Source organism: Nansenia antarctica (assembly GCF_963989245.1).
Source record: "Nansenia antarctica genome assembly, chromosome: 7".
Classification (NCBI taxonomy): Eukaryota; Metazoa; Chordata; class Actinopteri; order Argentiniformes; family Microstomatidae; genus Nansenia; species Nansenia antarctica.
The window spans coordinates 49070188-49088460 of NC_137677.1; the positions used below are offsets into that span (position 1 = coordinate 49070188).

The window sequence follows — 18273 nt, forward strand, 5'->3', positions numbered from 1 at the left end:
ACACACACACACACTCCAAAGGTCAAAGACAGAAGTTGGAGAAGTGTGCTACTGTTATGCAGACACTTCATTGTTTGGGGGACAAACACTGTGTCACATTCAGACAAAAGAGAAACTCTCTCCAACTCCAAATAAGCCTCCAAATAAGGTGTCCTCGTCCTGCTGAGCAGATCAAACATCGCCTTTAATCTCAGTCATTCCCAGCCTGCCCACATTTCCCTCCCCTTCGTCTGGAAGTGGCACAAGATTTTAATGTATGTATCTGTCATCCCTCCCCTCCTCCCGCTGTGCCCTACCTAGTCATTACCACGAGGCCCAGACCCACAGCTCTATAAGAACACAGAGGCAGAGATGGACTTTTTTCAGGGATGGAGACAGAGAGGTATAGAGAGGTACAGAGAACTGACAGCAACCCCCACTGGCTGCAGAATGGGATAGTTTGAGAGAACTCCGATTGCAAACAGACAACTTCGACAACAAATTTTGCTTTGGTTTATTTTCTCTCTCTTTTTTGTTGTTTAGTCTTCATTTGAAGACTGTGATTGATGATATGAAAGAGAATGTAGTTGCCATATGGTTTGTTTTGTAAATGGGACCTTTTTGCTTTCCCTCAGTCAGTCAATCAGTCTCTCATACAAACACATACAAACACACACACACACACACACACACACACAAAACAAAACAAAACAAAACAAAAATGAGAATCAGTGTCTTTCATGCCTTGTGTGATGTTCCATGTCACTTACTGCTTGGTATTTTTGGTAAAAAAAACAGCAGCTTTAGTTAGGACTGCCAGACTGCCAGACAGCCTTCCAAACTAAAGCACATGCATTACTGGTAATCTAACTTTGAAAAGATGCTGGTCACCAAGTAAAAACACACACAAAAAAAATGTATCCATCCCCAGTTTTGATAATACTTTAGTCACATACTTTGAGTACAACCCCTATAATGTGTGGATAGATAGATAATGTTCCCTCTCTCTCAGCTAACATATTGCATACAGGTACAATACCGTCAAATGGCTTGTCCAGCTTGACCCAGTCCTTGAGGATAAAGTTGCAGTAGTCTTTGCCGTGCCAGAACCGTGCCTCTCCACACAGCTCATTATTGCTATAGTGACTCCTGATGGAGCCCGTCTCTGCAACACACACACACACACACACACACACAGACACACACACACACACAGACACACACACACACACACACACACACACACACACAGACACACGCACACACACACACGCACGCACACACACACACACACACACACACACACACACACACACACACACACACACAAAGTGATTTCGATTTTGTGTGGATGGGGGGGTCTGATGACAAGATGACTTGGCTTTAGTACACACACCTAACCTGACTCACCATAAGGCAGGGGCAGGGAGTAGTGCAGCCCCAGAGAGCCTGACTCACTGGAGCGGAGGGACAGACTCTGGTTGCGCCAGTCTCTATGAGGGAACATCCTGGAGCTAACGCTGGCCCTGCTACTGCAGTTCTCTGTGTTAGAACACATGAAGGTACTAAGAGAGAGAGAGTGTGTGTGTGTGTGTGTGTGTGTGTGTGTGTGTGTGTGTGTGTGCGTGGGTGGTTGGATATGTGTGTGTGTGTTTGGATATGTGTGTGTGTTTGTGTGTGTTTGTGTGTGTGGGTGTGTGTGTGTGTGTGTGGGTGTGCGTCTGTCTTACTTGACTCTGCTCCTCCCTCTGAGTCGTCGTTGTGGAGGGCTAGAGCGTCGTAGCCCTCTCCCTCTCCCTCTCCCTCTCCCTGGAGGTTGATGCTGGGCAGGGCATCTCTTCCATGGGCCTCCTCTTGTTCCGCTACCATGGAAGGGACAAGGCCTCTGTAACAGCCCGTCTGCTCCTCTGTGCTGGGGAGGGACACGTTGCCGTTAGCATCCCCAGGGTCCCCCAGTGGTCCACTGGGGTGGTTCAAACTTCCATAGGCCTCCCCATGGTCCATGACTATAGGGGGGGTGAGGCCTCCCCCCCTCTCGTCCTCCGATCCACTCCTCCCCTGTCTCCTCTGCAGGTCAGCTAGGATGTCCCCCACCTCACAGTATTTCCTCTCCTGATCCTCCTCTTCCTCTTCTGCTATCGTGGCTGATCGCTGGAGAGAGACAGCCAAAGCGGTGACTGAAAGCCTTCTACACTGACCAGGCAAACTGACTGTACAGAGGATCTACATGACAGTACATACTGTATGTACTCTACGTGCATCATCCTCAACATTACAATCACACCGTGTAGAATGACTGATAGGACAGCACATCAAGAGACAGTGTCGTGCAGTGTCTCATGTACAGTCGGAGTCGAAGGAGGCGTGAGACTTAACACTAGAACAGCCATGGGTGGGTTCATTAACACTAGAACAGCCATGGGTGGGTTCATTAACACTAGAACAGCCATGGGTGGGGTCATTAACACTAGAACAGCCATGGGTGGGGTAATTTGACCAAGTGAGTAAAGAAAACTGTATACCTTTGCACTCTATCAAATTTTAGGAGGGCCTTTCATGACTTTTGCTAGATATGTGCGTTCTATCACCCAGAATCCTTACATTTTCAAAATCACATCAGGTTAAGCTAGTATAATGATATTTTAGCAGTTTTTCTGTCTAGGAGGCAGGCTAGTTTACAAGAGCCGCCAACTAGTGGTCTTTGTGTGTAAGTAGCAGCTTCCCATTCTAAAGACTATGGCGGCTCTAATAGTAGTGTTCTAGTGTTAATGGCTGATGACACATCACTGCTGCCTCAACTTGACAAATGGCAAATGTCAGCGCCGTATTCTCCTGGTGGGCATAATGTTATTAAGTGCAAATATCACTGTGCTCCTTAGGAGACGCCCGCAAAGGTTAGACCAACAGCTGTAACGGTTTCATGTGTATCAGCCGAGACTGTACGGCTGAGGGAGGCCCCGCAGTTGATGGATAGGACCAGCCAAGCATGAGGAGAGAGGCTCTAAGTAAATGCAATAAGGAGCCCCCTTCATGAGGGGAAGATCATGTTTATTTAAAAGCCTGGGACATATCTAATGGCCTAATGGAGGACAGTGATGGACAATGGAGGGGGAGCGAGAGGGGGAGGGAGAGAGAGAGAGAGAGAGAGAGAGGTGGCGTATTATAAGGCCAGATCATTTCTCCATTTATTGGCTGTGGTAATTTGTTGACTCACTCATCCATGCAGGGTCTTTATGTTTAATGCAGGCCTCCAGTGGACAGAGAGAGAAGAGTGGGATGAAAGAGGGGGTTAAAGGGGAGGAAAGAGAGGGAAGAGAGAGGGGGCACGAGGGGAAGAAGGGGGGCTGGGGGGGGGGGGGGGGGCTAAAGCGGGCCCCAGATGCTCTCTAAAGTGTCATTTTACAACGGCCCTGAACAAAATTAATCTAAAACGAATCTGAATCTTGCTGCCGTGCTTAGGAACATTTGCTTATGTTTAGGCTAACTCACAAAGAATAAAAATAAAAATAAAAATAAAATAAAACCTAAAACGGCTGACATTATTGCACATATGCGGTATATCCATAGTGGATCATAGGATAACTTAGTGTACTTTAGGAATTCATAATCAAGGTTGTATTGGTTTATGCCACTGAAACTCCAACTCTAACCTGAGTAACAAAGGAGTAAAGACATGGATAGAACAAAAGCAACATAAAGCCTGAACATACACACACTCCTGTCACCCGTGGGAGGCTGGCTCTGCGGTACCAGACAGCTCAGGTGCGTGTCTAGAATGTGACGTGTGGTGTGGTCTGACACACATCACCCACACGCAGCTGTTATTGGCAAGCCAGCGATGGCCCCGGCCACTGACAGGGTCGCTCCTGTGTGGACAAACATTGCGGCCCACTGCTGGCTATGGTTTGATTACATTAGATTCGTTTAGTTTCTACTTTATTGTCATTGCAGAGTACAAGTACCAGACACCGAAATGCACTCTCCATGGGTCTCATTTACGAAGGATGTCCTGCTGCCTACTTCACTTAGAGCGCTGGGGACATCCAGCCAGCACCGACCGGAGACGGACTCGCAGGGTTTCTATTATATATCTATAGTGTATGGACTCAGGAGGTGAACAAGTGTTCCCCAAGATCTCTGTTACAGTACTTCCTGGCAGACGCCACCGGGAGTCATGTGACCAAACGTACAGTCCAATCAATCTACCTATCGGTCTGTTCAAGTCGGCGTCTCTTTTTAGGGCACCTATTTCACGATCATGACACCGTAAAAGCGACATGAACTTGTGAATATTGAATTGTGTTATAGTTCATTGAGAACTCTCCCCTCTCCCATCAGTTGAATCATTATATCTCAAACGCACTACCAATAGAGCAAATACAATTGTCTCTGACCCCTCCCACCCTGCTCACCACCTGTTTCAACTGTTGCCCTCTGGCCGGTGCTACCGATCCCTGGCCACTAAAACATCCCGTTTCAAAAACAGTTTTTCCCCTCTGCTATAAGGACTCTCAACACCTGACTCACTGCACTAACCCTGCCAGATGTACTGCACTTTATAGTTGTAAATATTGACTGATGAATATTGAATATTGATGATTTTGTCTTGTGGTTATGTGTGAACATTGTCCATTGTGATAGTCATGTGTAATGTGTGTATGTTTGATGTATTTGACACTGCTGTATTGAGTTTTTTCCATCTGTACCGACAACAAATTCCACCGACCTTGGTCGTGTGCTCATTAAACGATTCATTCATTCATTCAGCTCGGTCGGTTAATTATGGTCCAGAGTTGCAGCTCCAGTTCAATCCTGTACCTGTTCGGTCACACTCAGCCTGGTGGAGTTGGGGGAGAGAGCCGGGCTGGGCTGGGGGGTCCTCCTCACGCTGCCCACGTCAGTGAGTCTGTGCTGGGAGTCGTCCCAGCGGCCGTAGGCCAGGTCGATGCCCCCCAGGAAGGCCAGTGATTGGTCGATCACCACCGTCTTCTCGTGGTGGGCCCACATTAGCGCGGTGGAGGGCACGTGGTCAGGGTGGCGAATCACCTGAGAGACGGAGGGAGAGAGAAGCACAGAAGGGAAACCCACTTTATTCTTCACGATGCACCTGGGTTGGGAGAAAAAGTCATCAATGCAAGAGTCAAGTACTCAAGAGTCTTAACTGAAGACATGCACACCTGTAACATGTAACTGTATTTGAAAATAGGCCAATTGACCCCCTGGTCTGTACCTCTCAGCTGGTTGACCCCCCCATGTGCTGCTGTATGAACCACATGATACCTTACTATGCTCTGACAGTGAGACCCTTGGGAAAAGACTGCCTACATGACATAAATAAATAAAACGCCTGCAGTCTTTCAAGTTACCGAGAGAATACTCGATATGGAACCCACTGAGAAAAGAAGAGAATATTCTAGTATTGGAGAAGGAGTCAGACAGATAAACTGTTCAGCTGTTCTATACATCCCGCTGCCTGGAGCCGGATACATACGATGTGAGAAACATCTGCGTCCCTCTGTGTATCATCATCCCGAGTGTTTGGAGGATCACACAAACCAACACACACAGCACAGGCGCCCAGGAATACCTCTACTACCCAGCTGGTGTGTGTTGGAGCTCCTCAGGGGGTGTGTGTGTGTGTGTGTGTGTGTGTGTGTGTGTGTGTGTGTGTGTGTGTGTGTGTGTGTGTGAATGTGCGTGCATGTGTGTGTGTGTGTGTGTGTGTGTGTATGTGTGTGTGTGTGTCTGTGCGTGCGTGCGTGTGTGCCTCCCTAGCCACTTCCCAGTATCGGTCCTCTGCACACTCTCCTCCGCCAGCGCTGTCATAAGACAATGTGACAGCTTGTCAATCATGCCAGGGCCTGGGGTGCCATGGCGACGAGAGGGTTTGTGGCGGTACGCTTTCGTGAGCAACATCGGGGAGAAGACAGCAGCGGGGACCATCTACTACTGCAGAAATAAACCCCCCACTGGCAGATCTACACCCCTCCTTCCTATCCCAACTCCCCCTGGCCCTCACCCTCACTCCCTCCCCCCCAAAAACCCTGGCCTCACCCCCTAGTCCAAACAAAGTGATCCCCCCCATGCCCTAAGACAGCCATCCGTGGCATCCAGCACATGATCTAAGTATGCGTCAGTCCCTGTGCCCACAGGCCTGGCACAGCCAAGGCGCCACCACTCAGCCTGCGCTGAAATGTGTTGTGATGTGGCCGTCAATCTGGGAGGCAGGACTCAGACACCTGTGGAGGGATTGGGTAAAGCTGATCTAGATAGACAGACCTTCTCTGTCTCCCTCTTTCTCTCTGGACCACTGCTTTCAGTAGGGAAGGAGGAGGGGGGTGAGAGGAGATTGAGGCGGGAGGGGGGGGGGGACATTTGGGAACGCTGGGGAAAGGATGGTCTGTAAAGTCATAGCGATGCTGCTGCTTGTTCAACTGCGGTACTTGGAAGACCGCTTAAGTTCTTCCCATAACTCTAAGCGTCTATGTGAGCCTCTTATCATAGCCTATGCATATGACCTAGACCAGGGGTGCCCAATACGTCGATCGCGATCGACCGGTCGATCGCAAAGGTAGTATGGGTAGATCGCATGGCATTGAACAAAACCCAAAAGAAAAAAGAAAAAGTTCGCCTATCATCCATCCTCACTATGGCTTTTGCCACTTGATTGACGTACAGGTAAGCCAGTCTGAGATCTGATCTTTTCACCTACACCTAACACGCGGTTCACCACGCATGCGCAGTCAACAGCACCAACTACAAAATACAAAATACCGGCGAGACTAATTACCTAGTTAGCCTTCCAATTTCTACTATTTACTATATAATACTAAATAAAGGCTATACAAATGAGTGGGGAAGCTGGACCAAGTAAGAAACCAATAACGTATAACTTCCATCCAGAATGGGAGGAGGACTTTTTTACACAATGTGATTTTGGAAATGCGTCTGTCTGATCAGCAAATCTACGATGGCTATTTCGAAGAAGGGAAATGTGGCAAAAGAGCGAAAACGTACGGCTGCAACGATAGCTTCTTATCACGTCAGTCACGTTCTTGTTAAACACAAGAAGTCATTCAAAGACGGCGAAATTGTGAAAAAAGTTTCTCGAGGCTGCAGATTGCCTTTTCGATGACAGATCCACAGTGGCTGATGACACCTTGCAACCAGCTCCTACAGCCCTGACTATTAGAAACTAGCTGCCTCCTCCCAGTGCCAGGTCTCCCACTAAGGTAGAAAAATGCATTTATTTCCTCCTTTCAAACTAGGGAACTACCTGTTTTGTATCTGGTTTACTTTTCTGTTTGTTGGATCAGTAGTTGGCTATGGTACTGCAGACTGGCTGTCAGTGTGTGAGTGAGAGAAAGTGAGTGTGTGTGTGTGTGTGTGTGTGTGTGTGTGTGTGTGTGTGTGTGTGTGTGTGTGTGTGTGTGTGTGTGTGTGTGTGTGTGTGTGTAAGAGAGTGAGAGAGAGAGGGGGAGAGAGAGGGGGAGAGAGAGGGAGGGTTTGTGCTATGGCTCCCTATGCAGACTGGCAAATGTGTGTGTGTGTGTGTGTGTGTGTGTGTGTGTGTGTGTGTGTGTGTGAATGTGTGTGAGCGAGAATAGCAAAGAGGGAGGGTTTGTGATGGTCTTCTCCTGTGGCTGTGTGACAGAGAGAGGGAAAGTGTATTGTGAGTTTACTATGCAGGCTGGGAACTGTGTGTGTGTGTGTGTGTGTGTGTGTGTGTGTGTGTGTGTGTGTGTGTGTGTGTTTGTAGTACGTGCATGTACATTTGCGATGTTGAAACTAGACTGGTAGATCTTGGCAGACTGGCTACTTGAAAAGTAGATCTTGGTTCCAAAAAGTGTGAGCACCCCTGACCTAGACCATCAGTTTCAGCAGAAATTAACCCTAGTACAAAATGAAAAATAGGGTTCAAGTGCCTTACTTACCTTGATGTTGGGGTGTAGGCCCATTAGGGTTCTCTTGGTATACTCACTGTTCAGACCCAAGATGACCTCTACCTCCTTATAGAGCAGAACACAGATCTTCACCCCCTGCTCCTGCAGGGTTAGACACACACACACACACACACACACACACACACACACACACACACACATATACACACACACACACACACACACACACACACACACACATATACATACTGGACATTAATGACTATTTATGTTGGGGTATTGAACATTATCTCCAATCATAGTGTAAGCATATTATGATAATGTACTAGAAAATGCTTTTTATTCGCACCTCTGAGGATACTCACCGCTTTGCGCTTCAGGACACAATCCAACCTCCAGGTGTTCCCATCAACCACAGGCCTTTTCAGGAAGATCTCTGGACTCAACCTGAGAAACAGAAAATCTGTGACTTCCCAGAGAGGTCACTAGCGTTCTTTCCCACAGTGCGTTTTTCAACTTACAACACCTCACAAGCGATATTTCTAAAGAATGGTAGAAGTCTCATCTAAAACGATAGCACTGCTCCATACCACCAGGCAGTGATGAATATCTCCTCTTTGGCTGCTTCCAGGGCATCTCCAATGGCATCGAAGTAACATGCAGCGTTGACAAACCTGTAAGCACCAGACAACTTCAATCTAGCAGCAGGTTGGACTGCAGATCCTATGACGGAACTGCTAGGTGAACATAGTGTTTCTCAGGTCAGTTTTCAGGCCCTGAAGCTCCATCGTACCCTACCATTGTGTTGTGGTGTTCTCTCTGACCGGGGCAAAGGAGCCATGACGATTGTCCCTCAGAAAGTCTTTCCCGTACTTCTGAGCGAACTCTTCGATGGAGTGACCCCACCAACGAGCCTGTCTGTACGTGGAGCACTTGATGGTGAGAGCCCTGAAAAACAGTAGGACACACAGGACACAGCTACCTCACTGCACTCGTGAGTCGTGAGGTGAAGCCAAAACGCGTCTCCATTGGTGGAAAATCATCAATAAGATCGTATCCTAAGATATTGTGCTTTCAGTTGACATGTTTCATTGTCCTCCAAAATATCAAGTAAATTCGATACAGCTTGATCGCCTGAGGCATCTCGTGTGGCATTTGGCACACATGTACAGTAGCATTGAGAGAGGGAACGTGCAAATCATTTCAATGGCGGGTAGAGTCATCACTTAGAAGGGGACGGAGACGACATCAAAGTCTGACTGAAATGTGATAAGAACAGAAGCGCCTGTTTTAACCTGCCTGCAGAGGTTCTCCACGGTGACGCCATGACGGATCCCGGTCTCCTGGGTGCCTATCTTGATGTGGAAACCCTTATCGTATAGGATCACCGTCCCCACCTGGCCGTCCTCTGGCCTCATGTAGAGAACAAAGGAGTCCTTCACCACCAGCCATCTGAAACACACACACACACACACACACACACACACACACACACACACACACACACACACACCCCCGCACACATCAGAGACATACAATACAGGAGTGTCACTGGGGGGAGTTGGTGTATGGGTTATATGGGGATGTGTTCAGATTGAGGAACTGGATTTGATAGAAAACTGGGGACATGATACAGCCAGAAAAACAAGTAAGGCGCATGCAAAGTTTTCACATGATTCATGCATTGATGTCAATGAGAGATTTGCATTATTCAGAGTTGCGTGACTGTATCTCGGGAAGATTTGCCACTTAGTTCTAGTGACTGAGGACACCGATCACACATCACATTGTAAAGCAGAGACAATGGTGAAAATCTTAGTTAGGTCCAGAGCACTATTCGTACCAGTGGAGGCTGGTGGAGACAGAAATCCGAGGACGGCCTCATTGTAATGCATGGATTGGAATGAGCATTCCATCCATGCATTACAATGAGCCCATCCTCCAATTTCTACCTCCACCAGCCTCCACTGATTCCTACAATATGGCATTCTAAAAGTCTGTGTGTAACTCCAGCCCCCCTCTCACCTCCTGGACCAGCGGTAACAGACACTGTTGGAGCCACACCAGTAACACACAGGGAACGTGTTTCCTCCAGACTTCTTCAAGATCAGGCCTTCACTTTGAACACACACAATACCCCAACAGCATGACTGACAATGTCATGATACAAAAATGCTATCACAAATGGACAACCAAACAACTCAAACTGCCAAACCGCCACCCTCTAATTCCACAAGACTTACATTGTCCCATAACATTACTGTATGCTGTGTTCACTGTGACACAATGAATGAATGACCTGCAATACCATAAGAATAAACATGTGTCTGTTGAGTGTTATTAAAGTGTAAGCTAAAACACAAGGCTCATACTCTTACATTCCTTTTGGTCCCAGGTCATGGATGAAGGAGATCTGACTCACTTCCAAGAACTGAAGCTGAAACCAAACCAGTGTCGTTAATGATACCGTTTCTACTGTACCGATCTGCCTGGACACACACAAACACACACACACACACACACACACACACACACACACGCACACACACATTCAAATATGCTGAACACGCTATCTAACGAGTCAGCTTTTTCAAATCGAATAGTAAACCAACAGTGTCTTTGCACTCTCTAAACAAACTAGTTGCAGAAAATATCTTACTTCTAGGGCCTTTGATGGCTCCATCAATCCTCTGACTGTCCTAGACTTGGATTGCTTGTGCATATTCGTAAGAGAGTAAGATACATTTGTATATCACCATCCTAATGTGCCACCCTCATCACTTTTATATCATAGGTAATGGACATTAGCAGCCATCTTGGTTCTTTAAATCATAGTTTCCTTGCTCCTGCCTGCTGTGCATCATCTCATTAATGCAACCCATTCTCCATCACACACCTCCTTTAAGAGCTTCTACTCTAATAGAAGTACAGAGCCCTGACAGGGTTAGAATTACAGTTAGCTCTCAGGACTAATTAGGAAGTGGATGTGTAAGAACATAAGAACACATCATTGTGACTGTATTCTATTCTAGACCTATTCTATTTCTTTACAATACAAGACATTGCCTGTGAATAGCTTACCGTAGCAGGATGGCTCCTGTACATGGTTCTCTTCAGGACGTTTCTGAGATAGTCCTCCAGCTGCATCTGTCACACACACAGTGAAGTGGTGGAGTCTTCTGTAGGCCAAAACAGGAGTGGTGTGTCCTGCACATGTCTATTTTAGTGGGCACTTACAACTATGATACCTACCTTGTGTGATTACACATTGATGTAATAGACACATTAGGGTTTGCAAACCATTTAGAATTAAAGGAGCAGTTTGTTGGAGCTCTGTCCCCCTCTGGTCAACACAGTAAACTTCAGTTTGAAGTTCCAAGCAACAACATCCTCCCTAATGATAATAATAAAACCCCTCTGAAATGGACTTACATTTGTGCTTCTGCATGTGGGTTAGCTGTTGTGTTTCTGCATGCACTCACGATTCGAAGAGACAGCTACCAGAGACAGACCGAGTCCACTCCCATAGAAGACCCCTGTCAGTAGCATCATGTTTGTATGCAAACTGAGTGCCAGGTAGGATGCTCCACTTTAGAGAACGCCTTTTCAGAACCAAAACTGCTTTCGTAAATGAAATATTTATTTCAAGGGATGTCATTCCCTGATCGCTACTGATTAAACATAGTCATGACAACCGTTAGGAAGCTTCTAGAACGCTTGGATGTTACATACTGAACCTGTAATTGTGTTAAATCTAAATATCTCCCTCGGCAGGTATAATAATAATAATAATATTAATATTAAGAATAAGAATAATAAGAATATTAATATTCATAATATAATAATAGTAGTAATAATAATCATAGTCATAATCATAATCATCATCATCATAATTGTATGATATATTATTACATTTTACATAATATTACCATATCCAGTCTGTAGTGGCAATTAACCTGCCAATATAATTACCATAATAGTACTTGATATAAAGTGGAACCACTGAGTTTGTTCTGTGTGACAGAGAGAGGGTGTAACACAGTACTCATGTCAAATGGAGGTTCTCTAACTTTTCTGTTACTGAGCTGCTCCTCTTTGACCAGGGCATCTGGTCTCCGGGGTAACGTAGGGATGTGTCCTCCCTGGAATTGCTTAAACGACCTCCTCTTGACAGAATGGCTGCAGAAGAACAAAGTATGATACGATACTTGAAATATGAAGTTATGGATGTTATTCATTTGTATGTTTCTAATGTGAAACATTGAAGGCTACTTGTTTAACAAAACGGTGAATCCTGGTCTCTCTTGAAAGAGATGTTCTTCCATGATAATAACCTTAAATAGACATCTATGAAAAACATGTTGACATCTACCATATGCCTTGGAACATGCTGTATGCTTCTATACTGGTGAACAGCAGTAAATGGGAAACAGAAAAGAGATCTGAGGTATAGAAAAGCAATGGGCCAGAACATGTACAGTATCTGACTCAAAGTCATAGTTTATCATTGTGTGTGTGTGTGTGTGTGTGTGTGTGTGTGTGTGTGTGTGTGTGTGCGCGCATGTCTGTGTGCATGCTATCCTACCTACCAGCCCGTCTGCCTGAGTACGTGCATGTGTGCGTGCATAATGTGCGTGCGTGTGTGTGTGTGCGTGTGTGTGTGTGTGTGTGCGTGTGTGTGTGTGTGTGTGTGTGTGTGTGTGTGTGTGTGCATAATGTCAATGCGTAACCCTGAAGTGTATTCTGAAAGGTAAATAAATGAGCAGGGCTTACATCCGGGTTGGCAGCGGGATCTTTAGAAGAGCCTTGAACTTGAGCAGCTCCTGATGAAGGGCTTGGAAGTGTTTGAAACGGCGTTTGATTTTCCACGTGAAGTCCCCGTGGCTCAGCTCAATGGTGTAGAGGTTGGGGTTCAGCACCTTTGAGGTGGCATTTCAAAAGACACAAATTCAGCTCCAAGTCATCCATACTGCCTTACAAGCACTTTGGAGGAGATGAAAAAGGCGGAAGTACACAATACTGTCACTATTCAAAAGAATAAGGATTTCATGAAAGATCATGATGTTCAGAAATAGTCCACTCAGAGATCAGAGAGGGAAAACTTACCAGTCAAAATCTAAATGATTAATGGGACTTGAATTTATGATATTTTTCACAATTGTTGCATCCATACCACATGATGGAAAGGATATGAGGAGGAAGATCATAGCAAATAATATGTTTTTTAAGTTTAAGATTATGACAATGGAGTGAGATTCCAAGTATGATGATGTTATAGTTTGTTCATAATCCATACGACATGTATAGTATATTTTGCTCACCTTTGTAGTAGACGTAAAGTGCTCCACTTCTGTCACTCTTACAGAGATAGGGACGTCTTTCAGGAACATCACGCAGTCCAACGACTTGAATGACTTGAAGTTATATATAGCCTGAAAACGGATGGTTCCACTCTCTGAAAAAAAGAAACAAGAGGTTTTCAGCTGGCACTACAAGCCACCCTTTCTGCTGACCCAAAACAAATCCCTGTCTAAAGTTACTTTCCACCTAACCCTTTCCATCTAAAAGCATGAGGGAAAGCTCTCTATATTTCCTATTCCTGCTAGCTTCAAATAATACAATGAAAGTTAGCCCAGCTATAGTATTGAGGACTACTGGACTAGGCTTTTACAGTGTGTCATACTAAGATTAGGCTGGGGTTCTGGAGGCAAGCTGAGGGAACACTGACCCGGTGGCTTCCCATCACAGTGGTCGCCATGGCAGCAGAGGTCCAGTTCCTCGTTGTCGTCGGGTAGATCGTAGCCGTCCAGACTCCCAGAGAACTGGCTCATGACTGACTCCAAACGCTCCAGTGCGGGAGCCCTCTGTCTGCCTGTCACCGACGCCATGCCCACTCACCTCACCTCACCACGGCTGTGCTTCCATCTGAGACACACAACAGAGGAGGTTGTACCTGCTGGAGGACTACGGTATGGCTCTGGAGGACTACACTACCCATACAGTACACCAGCAGACAGAAACTCAATACAGTATTTATCACAGGCAAGAGGGTAAGGGTCAAAGAGCAGTGACACAGAGGGTAGGCAGCCACATAAACTGATCTGCAGTAGACATGTGAATGCCTCATTATTATTTATGTTTGAAATATGACATGACATCCACATTCTGCTATCTATTTTTTGGTTAACATAAAAAGAAAATCCAGTTTGTTCATGTTGATTTAATTATTTGGTAATTAAAAGCTATTGGCAATAATAATAATAATAATAATAATAATAATAATAGTATAATAATAATACAGACATCCTACTTTCACATTAAAAAAACATGTAATTGCCACCACATGCAAAATTCATGAAGTATGGATTTCATATCTCCTTGTTCCCTGTGCATGCATTAGTCAGTCAGTCAGTCAGTCAGTCAGTCTGTCAGTCAGTCCGTCATTCAGTCAGTCAGTCCGTGGGGTTGGTGGGGCAGATAATGAGGAGGGATGTGCCAGTATCACCAGCAGAAGGCCTCCTGGCCCAAATACAGGGTGACAGGCCAGCCGGAGGAGGACAGGGGGGACCTAATGTCTTGTGATTCCGCAGAAGGTGACAGACATTGATTGTGTGCAGTCTGACGGTACGTGTAATGACAGAAGAAAGGAAAGGTCAGGGTCAAATGGCGTGAAAGTGAAGCAACGTCCCGAGGACGATGAGCCCAATGTGTGATTAGCAATAATAGATCACATACATGTGTGTCATCATGTATACTTTAACACTTTATAGATGGTGATATCAGTAACACTTTAAACATTATTGCTGTAGTCTATCCTTGTGATATTGGGGCCTGGGGAGGTAATAAACAAAGTAACAAACATAAACATATTTTGTTATTTGTCATTGAGGGTACATTTGCAATCAAAATGCAGGAGAGGAGATCATTTCCAAGAGGAACATGGGCTTATTTGTACTGTCCCCATTCAATCTCTAATAGCTGAATATGACACATTTAACTAGATGAATCATTCTGTAATATCACATTACAAAGCTACAGTATGACTATATACTGGAGCTGGTACCATTGACTATGATGATAGTACGTTTTAGTTAGTCAAGTGTGTTGACTTGCATGCTGGCCATGATGTTTTGCACCATAGTCCTAATGAGGTGTGCTTTCTTGCTGAATGAGTGTCTCTCTCTCTAGCCAACCTTAAGACCCAGTTTAGGGGTGAGAATGTGAGCGGTCACACTGCCCCCACCCCAATCTACCCCCCAATCCCCAATCTTAGTAGCCCTGGGCCCCTCACACTGGCCATTAGGGAGATTCCTAGTCTTCCCCAATCAATGACAGGTGAAATGGAGCACAAAATCCCAAAGACTGCCATGGGCCTCTCTCCCTCTACCTCCCTCTCTCCCCCATCACTTTCTACCTCTCTGTTTCTGTACCTTCCTCTCTCTTTCTTTCTTTCCCTCTCTCTCTCTCTCTCTCTCTCTCTCTCTCTCTCTCTCTCTCTCTCTCACACACACACACACACACACACACCCATCATGTTCAGAGAATCATGCCCATACGTGATAGAGGATGGCATATATATGCACAGGCCTTATGTCCGCTGGCAGTGGAGGAAGAGCCTGCTCATCAGTTTTCTGATTCATTAGACACTAATGAGATGGAGTTTGAGCCTGAAATACTCTCTCATCTCTCGCTTAGCCCCCCCCCCCCCTTTGTAAGTCTCTCTCTCTCTCTCTTTCTCTCTCTCACTCTCTCTCTGCTCTATCTCTTTCTCTGCAGCTCCTGACATTCACACCATCATAGTAAGCAGTCCCTCCAACAGCTTGTTAATTCGTTCAAAAAGCCCCCGCAGTCAGAGATAATGAAATTTAATTATTGTCTTTGGCCATAGGGGTATTGGACACAGCTACAATCACTGCCTAATGAGAGAGCTGCATTCATTATTATTACCATGGTATTACCTTACTGTCTGTCTACTGTGCCATAATGGTCTCTCCATACGGAGGAGAAGAAGTGTACAAATGTATATGTGACAGTATATGTGTGATATCCACGTATGTGTCTCATTATCGTAAAAAACAGTATGATTTTATTTCTATTCCAGGTTCTTATGATGTAAATGCATATTAGGTCAGAGCTCTGTGTCTTTCAAAGTTCTGATCTTGCCACTTGTGTTCCATCGAAATCAAAAGGACATAATTCATGGTAAGAGTGCTCTTATGTAGACTGTATACACTTTCATTGGTATAATTAGAAAAATGACCTTTGAATAGACTCCTTTGTGCCAGAGTACAGGACATTTTCATCATGTGTATCAAAGGGAACAGAATAAAAGAAGAAGTGAATGTATTATGTATTCAGAGAGGACTGAGCCAGTGTCTGGGGGCGAAGTTGAAGTGATACTGTATCCATTACATTTCACACATGCAACCTTACTTAATGGCATAGTCAATGTTTTTTTGGGGGGTAGAAAACAAAAAAGGATACTACATTTGTGTACTGTACATAATTATTTAGTTTAAATAGCATTTTAGTTGGATATTTTACTGGGGATATACAGTAATGAATTGACATTTCAAGAAAAGGAAACTATGAAACATTGGATAGACCAGATTTTCTAACTGTGATAGCATTCATATTTAAATGAATATCACTTCCTTTATACCGCTGGAAATAACAGTACAACAAGCTAGAGTACAATGGCACTTCCTTTTAGCCCTGTTATACAGCAAAGACGAATATGTATTACAAGAAACACTTCAAAAGTGGTCATAACTAGGGAAAACCTAACCCTAACCCCGAAACAATGATGTCCAAAGTAGGTTTTGAATGTGAATGAACAGAAACACCGTATTGAGTCATAAACTAAGGCCCTTGAAGGGTCATATGAATCTCTTGAACAAAATCTGTTTTATCAATGCCGTTTTTTTACTAAGTGATACTAGACATATCTTTGAGTGTGGGACAGAAGCTTTATAGCACTGACAGAGGAAGTCACCGTTGTTGAGCATATACAGTACTGTATGTATGAGGCATTAACCCAAATGATACATCAACATTCTCGTTGTATGACATCTTGTACATAACATCATTCATAATGCATGACACTGTTAGACAAACACACACACACACACACACACACACACACACAGTACTTCACCATCATGTGTGTACGCTGTTACAATAAAGCTCTTACCTCTCCTGTGGACATACAGGGGACAGAGCAAACACCAGACAGCTTTCAAAAGACCTCCTCGCCTTGTTATTGTTGTTCTCTTCCTCCTCCTCCTCTTGACCAAAACCTCCTCACTTTCTGCCACTTCCTGTGTCTGATTCACCCGCTGTCTCACGGCTCACAGTGTCAGTCGCCAAGGAAACCGAGCCACACCGCCAAAAAAACAAGATTCTAGTAGTCCTGTGCCTCAGGTTCCAGGGGTCCTCAGGAGAGCACGACACTCAGATGAATATCAATTCAAACTTCCACTCATATGGTTCACAGGTTGAAGAGCTATGAACAGTGGTGAGGTCGACTCTCATGGTAGTAGAGGTGGCTGGCTCAGACAGACAGACAGTGATGTGGTTTGTTTGGATGAGAATTTGAGAGAGGCCACAAACCATCTAATCTCTGTGATGTCACCTCTGATGGAATTTCCTGCCCATGGGTTGAATGCAGTGTGTGTGTCTGTGTGTGTGTGTGTGTGTGTGTGTATGTGTGTGTGTGTGTCTGTGTGTGTGTGTGTGTTGTGTGTGTGTGTGTGTGTGTGTTGTGTGTGTGTGTGTGTTGTGTGTGTGTGTGTGTGTGTGTGTGCCTGTTGTGTGTGTGTGTGTGTGTGCCTGTTGTGTGTGTGTGTGTGTGTGTGCCTGTTGTGTGTGTGTGTGTGTGTCTGTTGTGTGTGTGTGTGTGTGTGTGTGTGTGTGTGTGTGTGTGTGTGTGTGTGTGTGTGTGTGTGCGCGCGCGTGCATATGTGTGGACAGTGGGCAGGGCTGAATGGCATTTGTGTTGCATAGTGAGGGTCAGAGTGCTAGCTGGTTTGTGGTGTGTCAGCAGTTCCAAAAGAGGAAAAATAGTTGAACAATCAATAGAAGGATTATAGCATATGTCAGAGGGCTGGCCACCAACAATTTACATATCAGCTAGCTAGTGCATCTCTTGTAAACTTTTCCTTACTGAAATATAGTTCATTGTGAAAACACACATAGTACAGTTGGTTATTGCCAAAACACAGAACACAAGAAGAGGAGGGGGGGGGGGGGGGGTCCCTCATGTTTACAAATAAAGCATGCCATCAGCAAGATTAATCACATTCACATTGTTGTGACAACAGTGTTGAGCAAAGTACAGTATATGTAGTATTGCATTAGGCATTATTACATAAAATATGCAATTACAATG

At 45.1% G+C, this 18273-nt stretch overlaps 1 protein-coding gene across 1 annotated transcript in view; it reads right to left on the reverse strand.

Moving 5' to 3' along the window:
* The window catches only part of LOC308162706 (phospholipase D1), a gene marked incomplete at both ends in the record, with an annotated part of 20368 nt that extends 6597 nt beyond the window's left edge, over positions 1–13771 (reverse strand). Inside the window, 16 exons of the mRNA XM_080536848.1 lie at positions 1019–1144; positions 1390–1521; positions 1710–2130; positions 4798–5025; positions 7914–8024; positions 8249–8330; positions 8474–8557; positions 8682–8831; positions 9183–9335; positions 9909–10001; positions 10262–10320; positions 10965–11030; positions 11954–12062; positions 12657–12802; positions 13205–13338; positions 13612–13771. Coding sequence (XP_080392974.1) covers positions 1019–1144; positions 1390–1521; positions 1710–2130; positions 4798–5025; positions 7914–8024; positions 8249–8330; positions 8474–8557; positions 8682–8831; positions 9183–9335; positions 9909–10001; positions 10262–10320; positions 10965–11030; positions 11954–12062; positions 12657–12802; positions 13205–13338; positions 13612–13771 — 2254 coding nt within the window. The remainder of the gene's footprint in view (positions 1–1018; positions 1145–1389; positions 1522–1709; positions 2131–4797; positions 5026–7913; positions 8025–8248; positions 8331–8473; positions 8558–8681; positions 8832–9182; positions 9336–9908; positions 10002–10261; positions 10321–10964; positions 11031–11953; positions 12063–12656; positions 12803–13204; positions 13339–13611) is intronic.
* Positions 13772–18273: the final 4502 nt, after the last annotated feature.